The 23,355-nt window shown below is 38.7% G+C and overlaps 1 protein-coding gene across 5 annotated transcripts in view; it reads left to right on the top strand.

The window, feature by feature from the left end:
* The window catches only part of ankrd12 (ankyrin repeat domain 12), a 172,856-nt gene that overhangs the window by 134,640 nt on the left and 14,861 nt on the right, over positions 1 to 23,355 (top strand). For all 5 annotated transcript variants that reach the window (XM_060823837.1, XM_060823840.1, XM_060823838.1 and 2 more), the window contains 4 exons: positions 8,120 to 8,320; positions 11,838 to 11,980; positions 12,924 to 13,074; positions 14,177 to 19,086. In XM_060823837.1, coding sequence (XP_060679820.1) covers positions 8,120 to 8,320; positions 11,838 to 11,980; positions 12,924 to 13,074; positions 14,177 to 19,086 — 5,405 coding nt within the window. The remainder of the gene's footprint in view (positions 1 to 8,119; positions 8,321 to 11,837; positions 11,981 to 12,923; positions 13,075 to 14,176; positions 19,087 to 23,355) is intronic.

The following is a 23,355-nucleotide window of genomic DNA, read 5'->3' on the forward strand; positions in this document are numbered from 1 at the left end:
ATTACAAACTAAATTGATTAATTTAGTTGAATGGTGTAACAGTAACAGAAAATGGAAATATTTTACCAATTCAGCCTAGCCAGTCACTGAAATGAGAATAACTTAAACAAAGAATGCTGAATGATTATGTCCAAAAGAAATTCAAACAAACTATGGTATTGTCAATCATACCTTCAGAACTACATCCAGTGCTGCTCCCTGAATTGAACTCTAATCCCAGCACCAATTTAGAGAAGGACTAGAATTACCAATTTGGAAAAGTTTTGGGCTTTCAGTTCTAAAAGGCAGTTGATAGATTGGTGTAAAGGGACATACAAGGTAGCATATTGAAAGGTTGATCAAGATTAGCGCATTGAACTAACCTACGATTACCAGAAGGATGCCGGTTCATTGGCAGAACTTGAGCAATTTCAGGAAGTTCTTCGACAGAATGGTCAATAAATGAAATAAAATTCTGGAGCAACATCGGAAATAGGAGCAGGGGTCGACTGTTCAGTCCTTCAAGTTCACTCTGCCATTCAATATGATCACAGCTGATTAACCAACTTAGTACCAACTTACCACTTTCTTCCGACAACCTGTGATCCCTTTAGCCCCAAGAGATATCTAACTCTACCTTGAAAGCATTCATTGTTTTGCCCTCAAACATTCTCTATGATAGAGTTTCACAGGCTCACCACTTTGAGTCATCAAGTTTCTCCTGTCTTTATCTTCAATTTGCTATGCTGTATCCTTAAACTAGAACCCCTAGTTCTGGACTCCCCATTCATCGGGAATTTCTTTGCATTTACTTTATCTAATCCTTGGAGGCAAAAATAAATGCTCTGTCATTATTTAAAATTGATGTTTCTAAACAAAATACATTACCACACGGTTTAGACTGAATGAGACATTGCATACCTCTGAAAAAGTTAATTATTCCAGAAAATAAGGTCAGTGGAATCTTTGCTCCCCTTTAATTTCTCTTGATCTCTCATTAAATAAAATAAATCCTGAAATGAATAAAATAGCACAATTTTGGGGTGGAGTAAGATTTATAGCTGTAGTAACAGGAAAACCACAAATATGCATTTTCATATAGGTGCCTTTTGGGGTGACATGGTGGCTCAGTGGTTAGTGCTGCTGCCTCACAGCACCAGGGATCCAAGTTCAATCCCAGCCTCTGGCGACTGTGTGGAGTTTGCACATTCTCCCCGTGTCTGCGTGGGTTTCCTCCGGATGCTCTGGTTTCCTCCCACAGTTCAAAGATGTGCAGGTCAGGTGAATTGGCCATGCTAAATTGCCCATAGTGTTACGTGCATTTGTCAGAGGGAAATGGGTCTGCGTGGGTTCCTGTTTGGTGGATCGGTGTGGACTACTTGGACCGAAGGGTCTGTTTCCACATTGTAGGGAGTCTAGTCTAATCTTTCAATGTTCTCTTGTATGCACTGCTGTGCCATTTTTACTTATTGCAGAACAAGTTAGAATAATGGATTTTAAGGTACTCTTTACAGTTACTCCATAGCAAGTGGCATGTAGAAATTTTCAGATTAGGTCCTGCCCCAGTAAGTAAATTTAGAAAGTGAAACTTGTTTACTTACGCTCTCACTGTGATGGCCTTTAAGTGAGCTGATGTAAGCTCTCACCTATGTATCTTCCAGTGACCATCAGAAAGAAACATTTTATTTGCTTTTTGTTACAGAAAGCATTTTCTTCCAAGGTGGACTCATATATCATTCCCATTTTCCAAAATTCTGAATTTGACAGTCTGAGAATACAAGGAATGCACATAACTAGAAGCCCTTCAAGTCTGATCTTGGTATTTAACATAATCTTGACTGATCTTATTTCTGCCTCAACTCCAGCTTTCTGTCCACTTCCCATAATTATTTAACCTATTACTAATTAAAATTCTATGTCCTCCTCAATGTGGTCTGTTTTATGCAAATATGGATGTGTGCACAGGACAATACATGCTAGTTTGATCCCAATCATGATATTAGAGATGAGTGGAAGATAACCATGATAACTGTTAAGGCGTGGAACACAGAGTCATGGAGATGTACAGCACGGAAACAGACCCTTTGATCCAACTTGTCTTTGCTGACCCGATAGCCCAGCCCAATCTAGTCCCACCTGCCAGCAGCTGACCCATATCCCTTCAAACCCTTCTTATTCATATAATCATCCACATGCCTTTTAAATATTACAATTCTACTAGCCTCCATCACCTTTTCTGGCATCTCATTCCATGCACATACCACCCTCTGCTTGAAAAGGTTGCCCCTTGGGTCTCTTTTAGAACTTTCCCCTCTCACCCTAAACCTATGCTGTCTAGTTCTGGACTCCCCCACCCCAGGGAAAAGACTGTCTATTTATCCTATCCATGGTGGTGTCCTGATAAAATAATGGTTGGTAAATTAATATCATTTCATGCCAACATTTGCTAATATACTTCAAAAGTTGTAAGAAGTATTATTACAATGAGTTTGTATAACTTATTGTCACACACAACAGTGCAAAAAAAATCTCAGTTAGCTTTCAGAAAGACTTGCTGATTCATTCATGCTAAGAAGGTGCTGAGCTTATGAAGACTATGAACTACTGACTGCCCTTAAACACTACCTAGAAACCTCACTGAAAGTACACATGTGAAAACTGATGTGAAAATTCTGGGCTCAGCTACAACCTCCCGTAGCTTCACTCACTATGCTTTAGAAGTGGTTGCTTTTTATGGTCATCTATATTCAAATAGTATGCAGGTCTTTGTCAGTTGGATTACAGTTGTTGTCAGAATGGCTTTGCATTTTTGATAAAAGTTTTGAATATCTGACAGTTTAGGTTCTGATTATAAGTGTAGCTAACAATGTTAAGGGAGAGATAACTTCATCAATCTCAGTAACAACTCTTAATGCATCATCTACTCTTCTCCTTTTCATAGGTCAACCATCATGAGGGCAATTATCCTTCTCCATCTTCCCTACTTGTAAAGCTTGTTGACACCTTCGTGAGTGAAGCTACGGGAGGCTGTAGCTGAGCTCAGAATTTTCACGCCAGTTTTCACATGCGTACTTTCAGTGAGGTTTCTTCTAGGTAGTGTTTAAGGGCAGTCAGTAGTTCATAGTCTTCTTAAGCTCAGTACCTTCTTAGTGTGAACGAATCAGGAGGCCATCCTGAAAGCTAATTGAGATTTGTTTGCACTATTAGGTGTCGTAAGTTATACAAACTCATTCCACAGAAGAGCTTAAATATTGATACAAAAGTCTTTGATCTGCTATTACTCTGCGTTAAAAGCAACAATTTGATTTCAGATAGTCAACATGGTTTCATCAAGAGCAGGTCATGTCTCAAACCTCATTGAGTTTTTTGCGAAGGTCACCAGGCATGTGGATGAGGATAGGGCAGCTGGCATTGTGTACATGGACTTCAGTATAGCCTTCAATAAGGTTCTGCGTGGTAGGCTGTTGGAGAAAATGCAGAGGCATGGGATTGAAGTTGATTTAGCAATTTGGATTAGAACCTGGCTTTCTGAAGGAAGGCAGCGAGTGGTGGTTAATGGAAAATATTCAGTCTGGTTACTAGTGGTGTGCCACAAGGATCTGTTTTGGGACCACTGCTGTTTGTCATTTTTATTAATGACTTGGACGCAAGCATAGGTGGATAGGTTAGTAAGTTTGCAGGTGACACTAAAGTCGGTGAGTAATGGACAGTGTGGAAGAATGTTGCAGGGGGACTGGGATAAACTGCAGAATGGGGCTGAGAGGTGGCAATTGGAGTTCAATGCAGCTAAATGTGAGATGATTCACTTTGGGAAGAATAACAGGAAGGCAGAATACTGGGTCAAAAGAAAGATTCTTGGTAGTTTGGATGTGCAGAGGGATGTTGGAGTCCATGCGCATAGAACCCTGAAAGTTGCCACCCAGGTTGATAGTGCTGTTAAGAAGGCATACGGTGTGTTAGGTTTTATTGACAGAGGGATTGAGTTCTGGAACTGTAATGTTATGCTGTAACTATACAAAACGCTGGTGTGGCCACACTTGGAATATTGTGTACAATTCTGGTCGCCCATTACAGGAAGGATGTGAAAGCATTGCAAAAGGTGTAGAGGAGATTTACCAGGATGTTGCCTGGTCTGGAGGGAGGATGTTATGAGGAAAGGCTGAGACACTTGGGTCTGTTCTTATTGGAAAGAAGAAGGCTAAGAGGGGATTTGATAGAGACATAGAAGATGATCAGAGGATCTGATAGGGCAGACAGTGAAAGTCTTTTTCCTAGTCTTTGATGACATCAGCTTGTACGAGAGGTAATAGTTTTAAGACTGATGTCAGAGGCAGGTTCATTACTCAGTGGTAAGGGTGTGGAATGCCTTGCCTGCCAATGTAGTTAACTCAGTCGCATTAGGGAGATTTAAATAATCCTTGGATAAGCACATGAATGATGATGGGATAGTGTTGGGGGATGCGCTTAGATTAGTTCACAGGTTGGCGCAGCATCGAGGGCCGAGGGGCCTGTTCTGCGCTGTATTGTTCTATGTTCTAACTTGAATAAAAACAGAATTGTGGATGGTGTAAATCAGAAACAAAAACAGAATTTGCTTGAAAAGCTCAGCAGGTCTGGCAGCATCTATGAAGCAAAATCAAAAGTTGATGTTTCAGTTCCTAGGAAGGGTCACCGGACCTGAAACTTTAACTCTTGATTTCTTGTCACAGACCCTACAAGACCTGCTAATCTTTGCCATCAACTTCTGTTTTTGTTTGTTGACTTGAACATGCATCTGGTTTTGAGAACTGACAAAGGATATTAACTTATACCATTTAGTGTTTGATCTAAAAAGTATCATTTCTATTGTTGCTTTGGTTCTCGTGTCCATTTTCTCTTCACCCACCTTCCTCCTCCTCCTGCTACCCCCAGCCAAACACTCGCATCTCTTTTATACTTATGTTTCCTTGCATATTCATAACATAACCGTTATGACATCCAAATGTTCAATGTACATGTAATGTTCAATTATGAATTACCAGAGTAAACATACTTTAATGTTTACAATGCTCAGCCAGAGCTCCCATTCTGGAAATCCTGCCCTGAATCCAGCACCCACTGTTTTCACCACGATGGGGAACAAGGGTGGGTTATAGTTTGCACATCTATTGTTCAGAAGCAGCTACACATTAAAGTGTCTTCAAACAAATCCAATTTTCAAGAGTGGAATATCCAAAGAGTAGATGGAACCATGTGGCCGCTCCCAGAAGCGAGGTAGGCAGGCAAAATTAATTGTGTGAGAGGGAAAAATTCAGAATCTCGATGTTGTGAGCTTTTGAAGCTAACAACTTGGAATTTTAAAGGCTTGTCGAGCTGTCAGGAAACCATTTCCATCTTGTGTGCTTATTAAAAGGCTAGATCATGAGAATTAAGTTCCCCTTCCCAATTAAGGCCTCTGCTACCAAGTAATATTTGCCTCTAGTTCCCAACTACTTATTGAAGTATTCTGCAGCTATGTACTGTACTTTCTGGACAGCGAGGAGCCATATCTTGTCATCTTTGGGGAGCACTAACTTAAGCCATATCATGATTGACATTCAGTGACGGTGACCTAAGTTGCACAAAGTACTGAGGATGACTGAGAGAAACGGCTGAGTGGTGTGTGGGTAAAAGTGGCTGGCCGAGGTGGAGTGATGTCTGAGAGAGTCAGGATGGTAGACTGACTGGGTACAAGTTGAAGGACCAGGCATCCAAAGTGGGAACACAAGTGATACTGCTGGCTTACAGAGAATTAATTGGTGTCTGGGTGACTTCTAAATATGCCACCAAAATTTCTGACCTGGAAAGAACTGGCAGGGGTAAGGGCCTCACCAAGCTCCCAGTGTGGTCACACGTAATGGAATATGAACTAAAGCATCTGAAATGCTTTTGGAATGAAGTGATACTGACTTCTGTTCCTGATGCAGATGTTAGACTCCATGAGAAAATTTTGCCCTAACTTGTGGGCTTTCCACTTTTTTGCCAGGAAAGTGTCTGAGCTGCACAAGCCATTTGGAGACTTAGGATACCTTTTTAGACAGGGCACTGGGAGGCACCATAGGCAGCTTTTAAGTGCTGTTTAGGATTTTTAATATGTAAACATGGATAAAAGGTGAACTGAACTATAGAGCTGTTAAAGCAATTTAATCTCTAACCATTAGGTTTTTTGAGTTCTACAGTTTGTGCGCTCTTTCACTATTTGTTAAGTCAGATCTAAGTCTGAAGATTATCATAGAATTTATGCTACGATTATTGATTTCACAACCATTATCATCATGGTGGGTTATATATTAGTTTGGTAGTTTTAAGTAGCTATGAATTCTTTGTGAGCCTACACCTACAAATAGGTTTTCTTATGAAGGGTTAAGCATTTGAATGAATTTATAAGGGATTGGTGTTTGTAGGAATGTAAATGTAGGAAATAGGTGTTAATGAATGTTTATTCAAAATAAAGTTTATAATAAATGTTGAACTTTGTTTTCTAATATCAACATGGGTCATTTGGTCTGCCCATAAAGGATACAGGTTGAATTGACATAGACTCATAGAGATGTACAGCATGGAAACAGACCCTTCAGTCCAACCTTTCCATGTCGACCAGATATCCCAACCCAATCTAGTCCCACTTGCCAGCACCCAGCCCATATCCCTCCAAACCGTTCCTATTCATATACCCATCCAAATGCCTCTTAAATGTTGCAATTGTACCAGCCTCCACCACTTTCTCTGGCAGCTCATTCCATACACGTACCACCCTCCGTGTGAAAAAGTTGCCCCTCAGGTCTCTTTTATATCTTTCCCTCTCACCCTAAACCTCTGCCGTCTAGTTCTGGACTCGCCGACCCCAGGGAAAAGACTTTGCCTATTTACTCTATCCATGCCCCTCATAATTTTGTAAACCTCAATAAGGTCACCCCTCAGCCTCCGACGCTCCAGGACAAACAGCCCCAGCCTGTTCAGCCTCTCCCTATAGCTCAAATCCTACACCTCTGGCAACATCCTTGTAAATCTTTTCTGAATCCTTTCAAGTTTCACAACAGCTTTCCAATAGGAAGGAGACCAGAATTGCACACAATATTCCAATAGTGGCCTAACCAATGTCCGGTACAGCCACAACATGACCTCCCAACTCCTGTACTCGATACCCTGACCAATAAAGGAAAGCATACCAAATGACATGAGACTCAGAGCATTAAAGAGGTGGCTGGACATCTGGGTTGGTATGCATTGCACAAAATTTAAAAAATCGATATAAAGGACCATATGTTGGAGCACGGTTGGAGGAATATAGGTTGGCACGGGCAATAAGTAACCTTGGGCATAGATTGGCATTGGGGATGTCAGGAAGATTAAAGGTGACATATTGGCATAGAAGGAGCATCGGGATTTTTTTCAGGCATTGCGTGGTTAAGGTCTGGAGAGAGTCTTCCCTCTTATTTTTTTCTCTCGTAGCTCAATTAAGCTGCAGGTCACTAAGGAGGGCCTTTCACCCGACCCCACATTCACCCGTTAACCTGAAATTGCCTTCACTCTGTTTTCTTGGGGAATGAGCCTTGCACTGTTAATACCCCATCAACCCCCAAGAGCAAGGCTTAGATCGTTCCAAGCACCTTTTCCCTCGTCATGTTTACGATTTTTCTCACTCAGAGCAAAAGTTAAGACCACCATGTTAAGTCTCTTGATTCTGACAAGGTCAATGAAAAATGCAGAAAGTTTTCATGCAGTTGTTTCTGTCCAGTCTTTGTTTTTGTTCAGCCCGTTTTTTTTTCAATCAAGTCATGAGGTAGAATGTAGTCGGTGTAATTACTGTCACTAGTAAAATATAATTTGTCATTCCAATGAATACTTAATCTCCCTGAAGTCAGTTTTAGACCAGTATTGGTGGAGTTAGTTCATCATCCTCTTGACCATTGGTACTGCAGCTGTAAAGAGAAAAGAATTTCCTGGAACGAGGGAGCAAGAACGTTGTACCTTTTAAGAAAATGACAGCACAGAGTACACATTTTGCTCATCATTCATGATATCAAACTGGTCTTTGGAATAACTGTAGACTTGGACAGTTTGGCATATCACCACAGTTTATCAGTTACTGAACAGATATTTTCATTTATCTCCTTACTAGATTCTACTCCAAACCATCCATCTCAAGCAACACCAGGGCAAAAAAAGACTCCAAGCTCATCATCCAGACAAAAAGACAAAGTCAATAAACGTAATGAGCGAGGAGAAACTCCATTACACATGGCAGCCATTCGTGGTGAGACCAAGCAAGTTAAGGAGCTCATCAGTCAGGGTGCTGATGTTAATGTCAAAGACTTTGCTGGTATGTCAATGGTATCTGACTTTCTAAAGTTACTTGCACTGAGAGAAGTGGGGATTTCTTTTGACATTTTTTTTATTGAATCCTTGTTCCTATTACTTGATGTCTTAACAAATTTCTTTCCCCTGAAATCGCAGTGAATTTATCTCTGTAGCAGATGAGTCAGGCATGACTGTCTGGTCTTAGTTGAGCTAGCTGATCTCAGTTTAAGTGACATTTGATCTTGTGCAACTTGTTAAAGAGCAGAAAAACAAAACCATTGTTCTCAGTGATCATAATGTAAAATTTATGCTGGAAAGTGCACATGGATGAGAATCAAGTCAAACTTGTTTTACTGCCTGCGTGACACAGCATTATGTGAATAATGGCTATTGGTAAAACATAATGGGGAGCAATCAGCATATTTTAGGAGATGAATCTGCAAGGAAATGGGAAAATTTGCAGAAAAGTTTTGGGACAAGAGGTCTTAATCAAACATTATCTTTTATAATAGAATGTTGCTAACATGATAGAGATGTTATATGCAAGACAAAGATCTCCAGTATTTTCCACACAAACATAATCTGATCTGAAATTGAACTACAAATGTTAAATGTTTAAGACTAAATTCTTCATTCCTGCATCTTTCAAAAGGAGTACATTTGAGTGATTGATAGGGAGAAATAGTCTCCAAGGGCCCTACATTCCTCTGAAGACAATTTTTTTTGTCCCAAGTGTCATTGATGTGCCCTTCCCTTCACTGTTATATCTGGGCTGTTGCAGCTGTTCATTGCTTGCTGACAATTTTTCAATGTCCATTTGTTCCAGTCAATTCAGATGAAGTGCTGTACATTTCCTCACAGTACCTTCCACTCATTTTTATTCAGAAGTTTATTTTTGCCCTTATGTTCATGTGCTCAAATTCAAAGCACATTAATAAATGTACTAGGATGCAGTCATTGTTGGTTAAAAATCTCACAACACCAGTTATAGTCCAACAGGTTTATTTGGAAGCATTAGCTTTCAGAGCGCTGCTGCTTCATCAGGTGGTTGTGGAGTATAAGATCGTAAAGCACAAAATTTATAGCAAATTTTACAGTGTGATGCAACTGAAATGATATATTGAAAAAGGTCTTAAGTCTCATCTTTTTGAATAATCATGTTACATTTACACTATAAACTTTCGCTATAAATTCTTTGTCTTACAATCTTATACTCCACAACCACCTGAAGAAGGAGCAACATTCCGAAAGCTAGTACTTCCAAATAGACCTGTTGGACTATAATCTGGTTTTAACTTTGTACACCCCAGTCCAACACCGGCACCTTCAAATCGTCACTATTGGTGATTGAATGGTCGAGCAATTTTGGTAAATAGCTTGAATCCAAAGAGAGGCTTTGCATTGGCGTACATTGTTTTCCATGAGGATTGTTCTTTTTGAATCAACTAGAGGTGAATGAACATTACATCTTCATTCATACTTTTAATTCTGGCAGTAATAATACTTGGTCTAATTTATTTGGATGCTATGCCATTTCATCCTTTAACACTAAGGGATGGTACTTCATTCTAGAGGAAGATGATTTGTAAATACAGGCAGGAATTAGAATGCACTGGTTAGAACCCTTTGTATGATTTGTCCAACTGGAATTCTTTTAGTTCCCTCTAAATAGAGGTGGCTTCTTTTTAAGTCCGCATTAGTGCAATTTCATCTGCACTGACTGCTGAAGACAGTGCTATTTGGGGGCATAACAGCAGATGGCTTGCTCACAACTTCTCCATCACCAATTCAACTTCTTTGTATCTAGATAGCATGGCTAACAGCAAGTGCTCTTCGAAGCTAGCTGTACGTGATACGCAATTAACAAGACTTCTCCAGTACAAACTGATTGATTGCTAAGACAAGCTTAGATTATTTTTCTGAAGAAAATGTGAAACTTTGACTTAGTTCTAATTTCTTTCCTGGATATTGTCAGTGCACCCTCTACAGGCGATTTGGAGGATTTAATTCTCCCAGTTATTTTCCTAATGTTTATTCAAAGACTCAGTGGGTGGATGCCATCCAACTTGTAAATTGAGAATACAAATGTCCAAAGAGGTTTGTTCAGTGAATAATTTTATTGGAACCATTCCATGACTCTTTCACGTTATCAGGAGTACAGTCAAACCTTCAGTGGTAAACCCTGAGGAGTCTTTACCTAAATAGTTTATTATTAATATAAATTAGAGTGGAAAAATTTAGAAAATACTTAGCCAAGTCAGTGACTTCTTCCTTCATAGGGACATTTGATTCCAGACGAGTTGAAGCCTAACCACAAGTCCCAGAGATTCTAAGCAGTTGATTACTGACCATGTTTGCTTTATGCTTCTGTTCTCCCATGGTACTAGGATCAATTAAGCGTTACAAAATATCTTAATCTGTTCCTTTGCTCATAAATTGGGAAGATAGTCACAGTTCATTTTGTGATGTTAAAAGCTTTAAAACTTGGAAACTCTGTCCCTCACAATCCTTTTGCCTTGCTTCTCACTCGACAGAATATGTTGATATGGTTTAGATAATGAAACAAATTAAAGATATTCATGTGGTTGGTGAGTTAGGACCAGGGGCTCAATATACATTATCATAATAAAAATGAAGGGGTGCTGAGAAGAATTTGTTTCACAAAGACTATTTATATATGGAATGCTTCACCACAGTTAGGTATCTAGGCTGATCATACATAATATTTGGAAAGGAAGATTTCAAAGGATTTATAAAACCGAAAGAAATCGAACTCGAGTAGACAGGTCCACTTAGAGTGACAGTAACGCTGGTGCATTTGTAAATATTAGGATTTTTGTCTTCACTAAAATATTCTTTGTAGAGATGAATTAATACATCATCTTTGTAATGGTCACCTCATTATAGGAAGGATGTGGAAGCTTTGGAAAGGGTTCAGAGAGGATTTCCTGGGATGTTGCCTGGTATGGAAGGAAGATCTTGTGAGGAAAGGCTGAGGGACTCGAGGCTATTTTCGTTAGAGAGAACCAGGTTGAGAGGTGACTTAATTGAGACATCTAAGGTAATCAGAGGGTTAGATAGGTTGGACAGTGAGAGCGTTTTTCCTCTGGCGATGGCTAGCACGAGAGAATATGGCTTTAAATTGGGGGGTGATAGATATAGGACAGATGTCAGAGGTAGTTTCTTTACTCAGAGCAGTTAGGGTGTGGAAAGCACTGCCTGCAACAGTAGTAGACTCACCAACTTTAAGGGCATTCAAATGGTCATTGGATAGGCATATGGACAAGAATGCAATAGTGCGGGATAGATGGACTTCAGATTGGTTTCACAAGTTGCCACAACATTGAGTGCCAAAGGGCTTGTACTACGCTGTAATATTCTATGTTCTATATAATTTTTGCCCTATTATTAAATAATTTCATATATCGCACTAGATTCTGGAATTCAAAAGTTGAAATGAGAAACTTCTTTTTTTCTCTGAAAATGAATTAAGGTAGATAAAAGGAAAGCACAAATGTTCACTTTTGCTTGTTCTTCAGGCTGGACTCCACTTCATGAAGCTTGCAACTTGGGTTACTATGAAGTTGCCAAACAGCTAATAATGGCAGGAGCAGATGTGAACACCCAGGGACTTGATAATGATACTCCACTGCATGATGCTGCAAGCAATGGACATAGAGATGTATGCATATGATTTATGAGCTATTTATTATGTCTTAGAAAGCTAATACTGGACTTGAAATTAGAAAATACAGAAAATTTTTAAATTAGATAAGTTTATATGCAAAAGAATTGATGATTTGTGTCCGGTGATGATTCTTTCAGGCAATACTATCATTATGTGGCTTATAAAATCTGTATTGGCTGTTTGCCATCTATGAACAGACTGTTGTTTCTTTATTATCTAGGATTTTAACATGAATCCTGTTGAGAAATATCTTTTTAGTATTGTTCCTTAAAAGTCTAAATTGAACCGGGAAATTCTTAGCTTTTGATTTTTAGCCTCTCTTCAACGACCTTACCTTTTAATAATTAATCACTAAGCCAGGAATTGAATGTAAGCAATTGGGACAATTGAATGTTGTTTTAAATCTATTGCCATCCAACTTCAGCCCAAGTGTAAAACTATTGCATTACGTTCCAACACATTTGGTGTAATGGAGTAAATTATTTTGACTAGTACTTGCATTAACTGTCTATGGGTAAAATTATTATGTATCCTACTCATGCTGCTTTTTATAATCCTGTTTATTTTCCACATTACAAAATCTGCTTAACTTCATTCTTTTTTCCCTGAAACCCCTCTTTCTAAGTGCTTGCATTATAAAAATATTAAATAAATCCCACATTGAATTTTCTGTATTTTCTACTTCCTGTTAACAAACGTAATGTGCCAAACACTTGTGATCTTTTTTGCCAAAACTATATAGAAAAGTACTGAGATTATGATTCACCTTTCTGGTTTTCAAAAGCCATTAAGTTACGGTCCATTTTCATTGCAAATATTTGACCCAAAACATTTCCATTCTTAATAGTTTGCACAAATTTAAAACTAACTTTGTTAAACTTGTTAACTTTTTAGTTTAATTGGATAGCAATTTACAATTTTTCATCTTTCTCACTAGATTGTGAAACTGCTTTTGCGCAATGGTGGGGATGCATATCAGATGAATCACCGTGGAGAACGTCCTGTGGATGTGGCTGATTCAGATGAAATGGAGCAGCTTCTGAAAGGAGAGCTTCCTCTTTCTGATGATGATGATGACAGTTGTACAGGTGACAAGAAATAAATATCCTAGCCACACTGAACAATTTTGGTATTATGGAAACATTGTATAAATCTAGTCTTTCAAAATAGTTATATCTAATTAAATGTGTTATATTTCATAAAAGAATGCTTTCAAATCTATTGAGAGTAAATCTTAAGTGCATCATGTAGCTAACAGAAAATATTTCTGAAGCAACATAACATAGAAATCTCTCTTTTATTCATAGCTCACCAAAATCAGCATGTCAGGTCTAACAAATGTTTGCTCTCCTGCCCGCTTAACTACTTTATGTCAATATTATTTCAGTTGTCCCAAGACTTGAGACAAGTTATAATTTGTAGAAGTGTGAACTCTGATTGAAAGTCAATAATTTTGTAACAATGCTCCTTTCTATTACCTCTACTACTTCCCTAGCGCACTGCCTCTTATTGGAATTTTAGTGTCACCATGCCATCTCTCCCCACACCACCTTAGCTCATTCTTTTCATTTTTATTACTCCATTGACAGTCCAGGAATATTAATTGTATCTGCAATTAATGTCCCACTGTATTTTCAGTGTAATTACCTTTCAAATATTTTCAGCTTATACTTAAGACATAATTGGAGTTTCAAATTTTGTAATTATATGGATTTTTGTTAGCTCCTTACTAGCACTGTAAACTTTTAATAGACGCTTCTCTACTTCATTTAAAATTTTGCTGTTTAAGGTGTTTTTCTTTTCCTTAATATTTAATATTTCTCTATATTACATGGCATCTGCCATCTTCCTGTTCAGCTTGCTAGCTCCCCCACAGTTTCTCTTTAACAGTCTTTGATAGTTTACTATATTCTCGATCGAGGTCATTCTGAAAAGTGAACTTTGTTCCCTCAACTCTGAGCAGTTTGTTTGTGCATGGCATTTAAATGCAGAACACTACTCAATGAACTTTTTTTTATAGCTTCTCCATTAAAAATAGATATGAGTAAAACTGTCCGTCTGGAGCATGCTGTGATCATACATAGTTTCATGTGCTACTGTGCATGAACAGCATTAGAAAGGTTTTGCAATAGGACTTGAAAATGCATCATTTCTAAATGTCAATTTCGTTTTATTTGTATATTTTTCTAGAATCTGAAGAGTTGCCTTCTGTGAATCCATCTAGTGTTGATGATATTATGGATGATTCTGAACCAGAAAAAGAATTAAAAACTGATGCTAATCAGCAGTTGACACCCTGCAAATCAATTACATCATCTGCTATGGATGAATATGAATTCAAGGATGATGACGATGATGAAATTGAGGAAGAAGAAATGGGAAAGCTTCTAGATCAGAAAAGGATTCGAAGAAAGGATGGTAAAAAGAACATCATAAAAGAGAACAGCAGCTACTTAACACCTCCAAAGTTAGAATTGCAAAAACCATTTAAAATTAAAAAGCAAAAATCAGCAAGAGTTCTTGTTTCATCTAGCTCTGAGAGCTCAGATGACGAACTACATCAAGAGAAAAAAACTTGTTCAGCAAACTCTCTTGAGGTTGTTCCAGATAGCAGCAGTAAATCGGATGTAAGGACTAAGAAAGAAAATCTGGTTACAATTGAACAGAAGGAGAAAGGAAAAGGGAAGAAAAAGGTGAAGAAGCAAAGTAAAAATAAAGAGAATCATGAATTCAAACAGGAAAAAGAAGAGAAGGAAAATGCTAAATTGATGCTTTTTTCCACGTGCTCTAGTTTGGACTCTTTAGAACGTACAAGAGAGGAGGATTCATTCAGAAAGTCTTTATGTATGAAAGATGACTCTTCAGGTCATCAATTCCACCTTTCAACTTCCAAATCACCGAAACATGCATGTGGATTAAATGAAAAACGAGCAAAGCCACTTAAACAGGAAAATACCAAAACTGGCACATCTACAGGAGCATCAGACATTTCCTTTCAATCTGAAGTTATGCGATTTGATCATCTTACAGATTCTGACTACACCTCTGAGAGTTCCAGCAACAAATCTTTTAAGTACAAAGCAAAAACTAAACATCGCAAGAAAGATCTACATGTAGAATTTGGTGAGAAGTCTGGATCAAGAAGCAAAGAGGAGGAGACCGATATATTTGATAGCATGGAAGAAGTGCTTAAAAAGACTGACAAGGATGGCAAGGTTATAAAAAAGCATAAATTAAAGCATAAAGATAAAGAAAAAAACAAAGTTAAAAAAGAGCATGAAAATGAGAGGGGAAAGCATAGACAAAAAGAGAGTGAAAAAGATGTGTATCCTGAGTTTGATAGAGAATACTGGAAAGAAAACTTTTTCAAAAATGATGATACTAATGAAATATTCAAAGAAGAAAACTCTGATTTAGCTCCATCAGAAAAGTCATTGAAAGATAAAACTCCAGTTAAAGAGGAAAAAACAAAGGAGAAGTATTTTAAGGAAGAAAGATCTGTCAAAGAGGACAGAGAAAAGGAAAAGTCTAAAAAGAATAAAAAGGAAAAACATTCTAGAGAAGAAAAGGATATTAAACTTGCCAATCTTGAAGAAAGGAAGGAAATTGTGCTTACAGACAAAGATGACTCTATTTACTCTAGTGTCTTTGTGAAGAAAGAACATTGGGAGTTATTTGAGAGAGAGAAAAGCACAGATAAAGACAAATCTGATACTCTAGATAAAGAAAAGAAGGAAAACAAAGAGAAGAGTGAAAAGAAGTCCCCAACGAAAGAGAGAGACTTGGAAAAGTTGGAAAAAAAATATTCTGATAGAGATAAGAAAATAAAACATGAAAATAGGTTGGAGAAAGAGAAAGCTGAACTTCATGAAAAACCACAGGACAAAACACTTAGTAAATTACAAGACAGCGGAGAGAGAACAAAAGAAAAAGAGCGTTCCAGTAACTTGTATTCGACTGCAGAAAAGATCCACCGGGAAAATGATAAATTGAAAAATATATTCTCAGTTAAAAAACCTGATGAGAAAGAAAAGAGTAAGGAAAAATTGGAGAAAAGACATGAAAGAGAAAAAAGCGAAAGGGAGCGTCATTCTAGTGGAATGAAGGACAAAGTGGAAAAAGAAAAACATTCTGTGGAGAAGAAGGTAAAATTACTTGAAAAAGACTCTCAAGACATCACAGTTAGTAAAGCTGTCAGAGTGAAAGAAAAAGACAGGGATGTCGAAAAAGAGAAGAAGAAAGAAAAGTCTAAGGAAAGAGAAGGTGACCTTGTGACAAATGCCAAGCACTTTCAAGATGAGAAGAAACGTAACAACGTTGAAAGTAGTAAAGCATTTCATGATAAATTATTCTGCTCAAAGGAAAAAGTCAAAGACGACTTCCTTAAAACTCCTGATACAAAAGAGAAGGAAAGAAAGGAAAAAGATAGACCAAAGGAGAGAGTACCAATAAACATCACTGTTAAATCAAAGCTTAAAGATATCGAAACTGATAAATTGAAGTCTAAAGACTCTAGTTCTGTAAAGGATGTGCGGCCAAAAGAAAAGAGACTAGTAAATGATGACTTGATGCAGACCAGTTTTGAACGGATGCTAAGTATGAAGGATTTAGAGATTGAACAGTGGCACAAAAAACACAAAGAGAAAATAAAGCTGAAAGAAAAAGAGAGGCAAAGGCATCGATCTGGCATTGAGCTCACGAAAATAAAAGAACGAGAAAAATTGAAGAGTTCAACAGCAAGCAAAGAACTTACTAGGTCAAAAAGTTCAGATCCATCAGAGATACATTCTAAAGAGAAACAGCTGAAAGACACTAATGTGAGATCGCTGTCCACTGATGCAAAACAGAATTTGCCAGACACATCAAGACCTTTAATAAGTTGTGAAAGTAATTTAACTGCATCTCCCAGACAAGAACGTGATCGGGCAGGGCTAACATCAAGGTCTATATCAATGATTTCAGTTGCAAGTTCAGAAGATTCATGTCAGACTTCAGCTGTAGCAACACCACGGCCTTTAACAGACTATGATTCAGATTTCACTATTGAGGGTTCGGAGTCTCAGTCTTCCTTTTCTCAATCAGTATTTCTGTCTAGTGCCAAATCACCTGCTGTATATGAACGAGATTTTGATGTTTTAGCTGATGTACCAGATCGACTTAAGTCTCCATACACCAGTAAACTTTCAGGATCTTATCTGAGGTCAGTCTCTGCTGACAGTGCTAGATATGAGAATGAATGTCGGTTAGTAGGTGATATTCGGAGATGCAGTATACCAGCTGTGGCAAATGACCATGATAAATTGTCCCATAAGCAACTTGAAGGTAACCTGCCACCTTCAAGTGAAAAACAATATAGTTTTTCACCAACAGTACAACCCCAATTATGTATTTCTCCCCAAGCAGAACCACTTCCAGATAGTGGCACTGAAGAAAGCACATTTAATAGTACTTCCTGTTTACAAGTTTCTGTTCCCACACCACCTGCTGTCATTGTGCCAAACAGCACTAATTATTTATCGCAGGATGCAAATTCCAACAGCATAATTCAAAATACTTCACAGCAGATGCCTGTGGTGCAGCCACAAATAAACTGTTTGATTGGCAGCACTCAGTCAAATAAACCATTGGAAATATCTTATGACAGGCTTGATGGTCCTCTACACAGCAATAATGATGTCAATTCAGCTTCAGCAGCTTGTGAGAAAAATATTTTTGGGCCATTACAACATGTTTCGCAAGAGTGGGGATGTTCAGACCAGTTGACTTCAGAATTGGTATCAAAGTCTCCACAAATGACCTGTAGTGAACCTTCTCAAGTAGCAAATGTTCAAGAATCAGCATCCTATTTTTCACCTACACATTCTTCCACCTCCTCTTGTATGAGGGCAATGTTAGATAATGATGCTACCCCTCCAGTTCTCTTTTGGCCAAAATGTGCAACTCAAGATTTTTCACAAGCTCAGACTTTGCATGATACAGATCGGTCTTCGGATTCATGCAAACCAGAATGTGCAGGAATCGCTGATGGGAAGGATGCTAAATATCCTCCTCTTGACACAAATGCTGACCTTACAAGTCACAAGACAACAGAGGACGTGTCATATTGTTGTAAATCGGATGAAATGCAGGGCTTGGAAGAGACTTTCTCTCCATTGTCCACATCATTATCAGACAGCAATAATATGAGCGAAAACCTTGTGGACCAAACGAGGCCTCTCCACAACATATTAAATGAATCTCAAGAAAAGATGGAAGAAAGTGAAACAAGTATTACTTCAACTGGTCAAGAACCAACATATAATCAAGAGGGCTCAGAATTAGACAAGGAGTTAGTAACTTCTGTTGACGAAATACAGTCCGAACCACCAGAAGAGTCAGCTGAAGCAATGCCTTCCACTGAACAAACATGCATGCACTCTGTAAATAATGAGCCTGTATCCTTGGAAAGTAAAAGTCAAGACCAAGATTTCTCATTGGAGATAGACTTTTCTCAACTTTCAAAGATTACTGCTCAAGAAGCAGTGGTGATGGAAGAGGAAGCACTAAATGAAAGAAGGCAGTCCACTGAGTCAGCAAAGGAGGAATCAGAAGAGCAAATGGAAGCTGACCGAACAGAACAAGATATTCCTCAGAGGATTACTCGTAATAGAGCAAACATACTTGCCAATCAAAACAAACAATCTGCTATCAATTGTGTACAGGTATCTGACAAAGACACAGAAAGCTCTACACCTGTGAAAACCAAGTCCAAATTCACAGAGGAGGAAGAAGGGCAAGTGCATCATCCACACAAACGAAAGATGTCACGAGTTCCACATCCTGCACAGGTTAAATCCACACTGCAGCAAGCAAAGGAAAAGACTCAGCAGTCACTGGCAGCCATTGTAGATTCTTTAAAACTAGAAGAAATTCAACCTTACCATTCAGAAAAGGCAAACCCTTACTATGAATACCTCCACATTAGAAAAAAGATAGAAGAAAAACGTAAAGTGCTATGTAGTGTCACTCCTCAAGCACCGCAGTTTTATGATGAATTTGTTACATTCACTGGATCATACTTGCTGGATGGAAACCCTCTGAGCAAACTCTGCATACCAACTGTAAGTGTTGTCTGTTAAAAATGTACCGACCGTACTATTTTGGTGACTGGAAGTGGTAAATTTAGTTTGTATGTGATTAGAAGAATCTTTCTCACTTGTTTTACATGTGCACTTTTGAATGAATCATGTGAATCCTTTCATTCTTAATACTGAATTTTTAATGAATGATTTGCATTGAGCTGCTTCCATTCGAGGATAAAAATACATAAGCAAATTGCAAAGCAAGTTATACTGGACCCAGTATTGACTTGATCATGTGGTCTGTTGGGGAACAGCTATTTAAAATCATTATAAATCGATCACCATGATGACGATATCCTTGCATTGCAGATTTGTTTCCAAAATCACTTTTTGCAATTGGTGTGGAAGCAATAAACAGGTGACATTAGGTACTTTGTAATTGGAAAGATTGAAATATAGTACTGTAACATACAACTACAGTAGATTGTGCTGTAATTTTGAAGGCCCCTGAATGCAGCATGGGACTTCATGGGCAGCAGGTACAAGTTTCTTTTGCTCACTTAGAGAATATGGGCATCACTGACTACAGGGAGGTTTATTGCCCATCTCTAATTGCCCTTGTGGTGAGCTGCCTCCTTGAATTGCTGCAATCCATGTACTGACCCACGTTGTTGTTGGGGAGTTCGAGAATTTGATCCATTGACAGGAACTTCAATATAATCCAAGTCAGCATGGTGAATAGCTTGGCAGGTAACTTGTAGGTGGTGGTGTTCCCACCTCCTTGATGGTAGTGGTCATTGTTTTGAAAGGTGCTGCAGCAATGTTTCCATTTAATGATACACACTGCTGTCATTGTGCATTGGCATTGGCATGAGTAAATAGAGATGTAGAGCACTGAATGTAGGTTTGCTCACTGAGCTGGAAGATTTGTTTTCAGATGTTTCATCACCATACTAGGTAACATCTTCAGTGAGCCTCTAGATGAAGCAATGGTGATGTAGCCCACTTTCTGTTTGTGTTTCCTTGGGTTGGTGATGTCATTTCCTGTGGTGAAACAGGAACATGTACAGCATGGAAATGGTCCCTTGGGTCCAACTCGTCCATGCCGACCAGATATCCTAAATTAATCTAGTCTCATTTGCCAGCACTTGGCCCACATCTCTCTCAAACCTTCCCATGCATTAACCCAACCAGATGTGTTTTAAATGTTATTGTACCAGCCTCCATCACTTCCTCTGGTAGTTCATTCCATACACACACAATACTCTGCATGAAAACATTGCACCTTAGGTCCCTTTTAAATCTTTCCCCCCTCACCCTAAACCTCTGCTCTCTAGTTCTGGAATCCCCCACCCCAGGGAAAGGATATTGTCTATTTCCCTAACCATGCCCCTCATTATTTTATAAATCTCTATTAAGTCATCCCTCAGTCTCTGGTAGTCCAGGAAAACAGCCCCAGTCTATTCAGTCTTGAACCCTCCAACCCTGGCAACATCTGAGTAAATCTTTCTGAACCCTTTTAAGTTTCACAACATCCTTCTGATAGGAGAGAGACCAGAATTGCGCACGATATTCTAAAAGTGGCCTAACCAATGCCGGTACAGCCTCAATTTGACCTCCCAACTCCTGTATTCAATGCCCTGAACAATAAAGGAAAGTATGCCATAGCTGACTTCACTATCCTATCTACCTGCGATTCTACTTTCAAGGAACTATAAACCTGCACTCCAAGATGTTTTTGTTCAGCAACTCACCCCAGGACCTTACCATTAAGTGTATAAGTCCTGCCCTGATTTGCCTTTCCAAAATGCAGCACCTTCCATTTATCTAAATTAAACTCCAATGACCACTCCTTGGCCCATCTGATCAAGATCCTGTTGTACTGAGGTAACCTTCGCTGTCTACTACACCTCTAATTTTGATGTCATCTCAAACTTACTAACTAGTTCCTGTGTCCATATCCAAATCATTTGTTGGAAGTTTAAATATAGTTAGACAAAGTCCAGGCATCTGCTTTTCTAGTCAATTTTCTAGTGTCTCTCCACTAATTAAGACTCCAGTGATTACTTACTCCCTATATTTATAGACCCAGTCAAGTTCTTTTGATTATTCCTCAATTAAAATACAACCATCACCAGTTCCCTGGTTCCATTTGGCCTCCGATCTCCATGCCAGTTCCTATCACCTGTTCATACTAGATGAGGTGCCAATCAAGGAGGCTTCTTTTCCTTAGATGATGTTGAGTTTTTTGAGTCTTGTTGAGACTGAGGTCCTCCACGCAAGCAAAGTGTATTCCATCACAGTTCTAATTTGTGCCTTCATCTAGGTGGCGAGTTACTCACGGCAGGATTCCGAGCCTCTGCCTTGTTCTTGAGGCCACAGTATTATAGCTCGCCCAGTTAAGTTTCTGGTCAATACTAACCCCTGAGGATGATGAGGGAAATTCAGTGAATTGAACATCAAAGGATGATGGTCAGATACTCTCTCTTGTTGGAGGATGGCATTTCCTAGCACATCTGTGGCTCAAATGTTAGTTGTCACTTACCAACCTAAATCTGAATGTTACCCAGCTGTTTGCTGCCTTCAGGCTCCGATTGTTTCAATATTGGAGGAGACACGAATGATACTGAACATCAAGCAATCATCATCATTATCATCACCACATCCCCACCTCGTGACTTTGATGGAGAAAAGGTGATTGATGGCACAACCCTGAGTACCATTTGCAGAGATATCCTGCAAGATATTTGAAATAAATTTGAAACCTGGTCAATTTATGGGGCATTTAATTCTCCAACAAATGACTTTTTGTGCAAATGATGAGGCAGGGCTATTAACTTGCATCATTGATAGAGAATAATAAATATCCCATCATGTAATACCTGCAGCATGTTCCTTTCCCATAAAAGCTGGATGCAGTCATGTTGTCAAATCTAGTCTTCTGAAACAGACTTCTTAAAGGAAGAATGATGCTTTTTAATAGACAAAGGAAAACCTACATTCATCTCAGTTCTACATAAGTAGCTTACAGATAAGACGCCACAAAATACACTTTTTCTTACAATGGAGATTGTATTGCAGGTTTCTAATTCATGATGGTGCTAACGTGTTTGTTTAATTGGCAGTATAGCTGGATGAACATTAGACACGGTGATTTTTTAGTGCAATGAATAAATGTGGTATAGCTGCATTAATATGACATCTCACCTGGAGTGGAAGAAAAAGCAAATGTTGCTGTTCTGTTGAAATCCTGAAAAGCCCATAGAGATGTGAAACATTCTCAAATAGCATTTTCCCTTCCATGGAATCATAGAATCCCTGCAGTGTAGAAACAGGCCATTCAGCCCATTGAGTCCCGGCAAATCCACCTATCCTGCACATCCCTGGACACTACAGGCAATCTAGCATGGCCAATCCACATAACCTACACATCTTTGGATTGTGGCAGGAACCCCATGCAGACACTGGAAAAATGTGCAAACTCCACACAGACAGTTGCCCAAGAATGGAATTGAACTCTGGTCCTTGGCACTGTGGCAGCAGTGCTAACTGCTGAGCCACCATGCATCCCATCGTTTGCTATACCTCTGTGCTATAAAATCTGTTAACCTGTTTTGAAATCCTATTAGTGCAAATTAATACAGCTGTGAAGTAATGGCTTCAAGAATCTAATTTTTATCTTGAAAAATAAAAAGGAATGGAAAGGGAAGTGAAATCAGGATGCACTGGTGGAGGATGGGGTTGGAGAACATTCTTACGTGAAATCAATATTTACATTTATAATTTATGGAGCAATAAATTGTAATATAACGTCCAAACTTGTTTCAGAAGAATTATTCAAGATTTAACAAAAATGTGTTGAGACAAATAATCAAAAGCCTGGAACGAGATTATAGTTTTAAGTTAGGATACGTGTAGAAGGGTATGGAGGATGGGAAACCAGGAGTGCATTTCAACAGTTATACCTGGAGGGGAGGCAAAAAGCATTGATGAAGGCTTTGGCAGCAGCAGAACTGAGACAGGGTGGAGATGGATAATTGTATGAAGGTGTAAGTACATTGTATTGGTGATAAAAAAAGATTATAGAATCAGAGATTCAATTCCGGTTACAGTAAGACAAAGTTGGTAAAGTCTGGTTCAATCCTGGTCAGAGAACTTGAAGGTTAAGGAGTGGGGTTTGTAGGACTAACAAATTATTTTGATGTCTCCAAGATTCATTTGGCGGTTGGGGGGGGAACAGAATAGGAGACTTGCTTGTCCAGTATTGCTAACTGGAGATCTCTTGTTGTTGAATTTCAGCTCCACTCC

The sequence above is a fragment of the Hemiscyllium ocellatum genome, chromosome 4 (genome assembly GCF_020745735.1).
Source record: "Hemiscyllium ocellatum isolate sHemOce1 chromosome 4, sHemOce1.pat.X.cur, whole genome shotgun sequence".
Classification (NCBI taxonomy): domain Eukaryota; kingdom Metazoa; phylum Chordata; class Chondrichthyes; order Orectolobiformes; family Hemiscylliidae; genus Hemiscyllium; species Hemiscyllium ocellatum.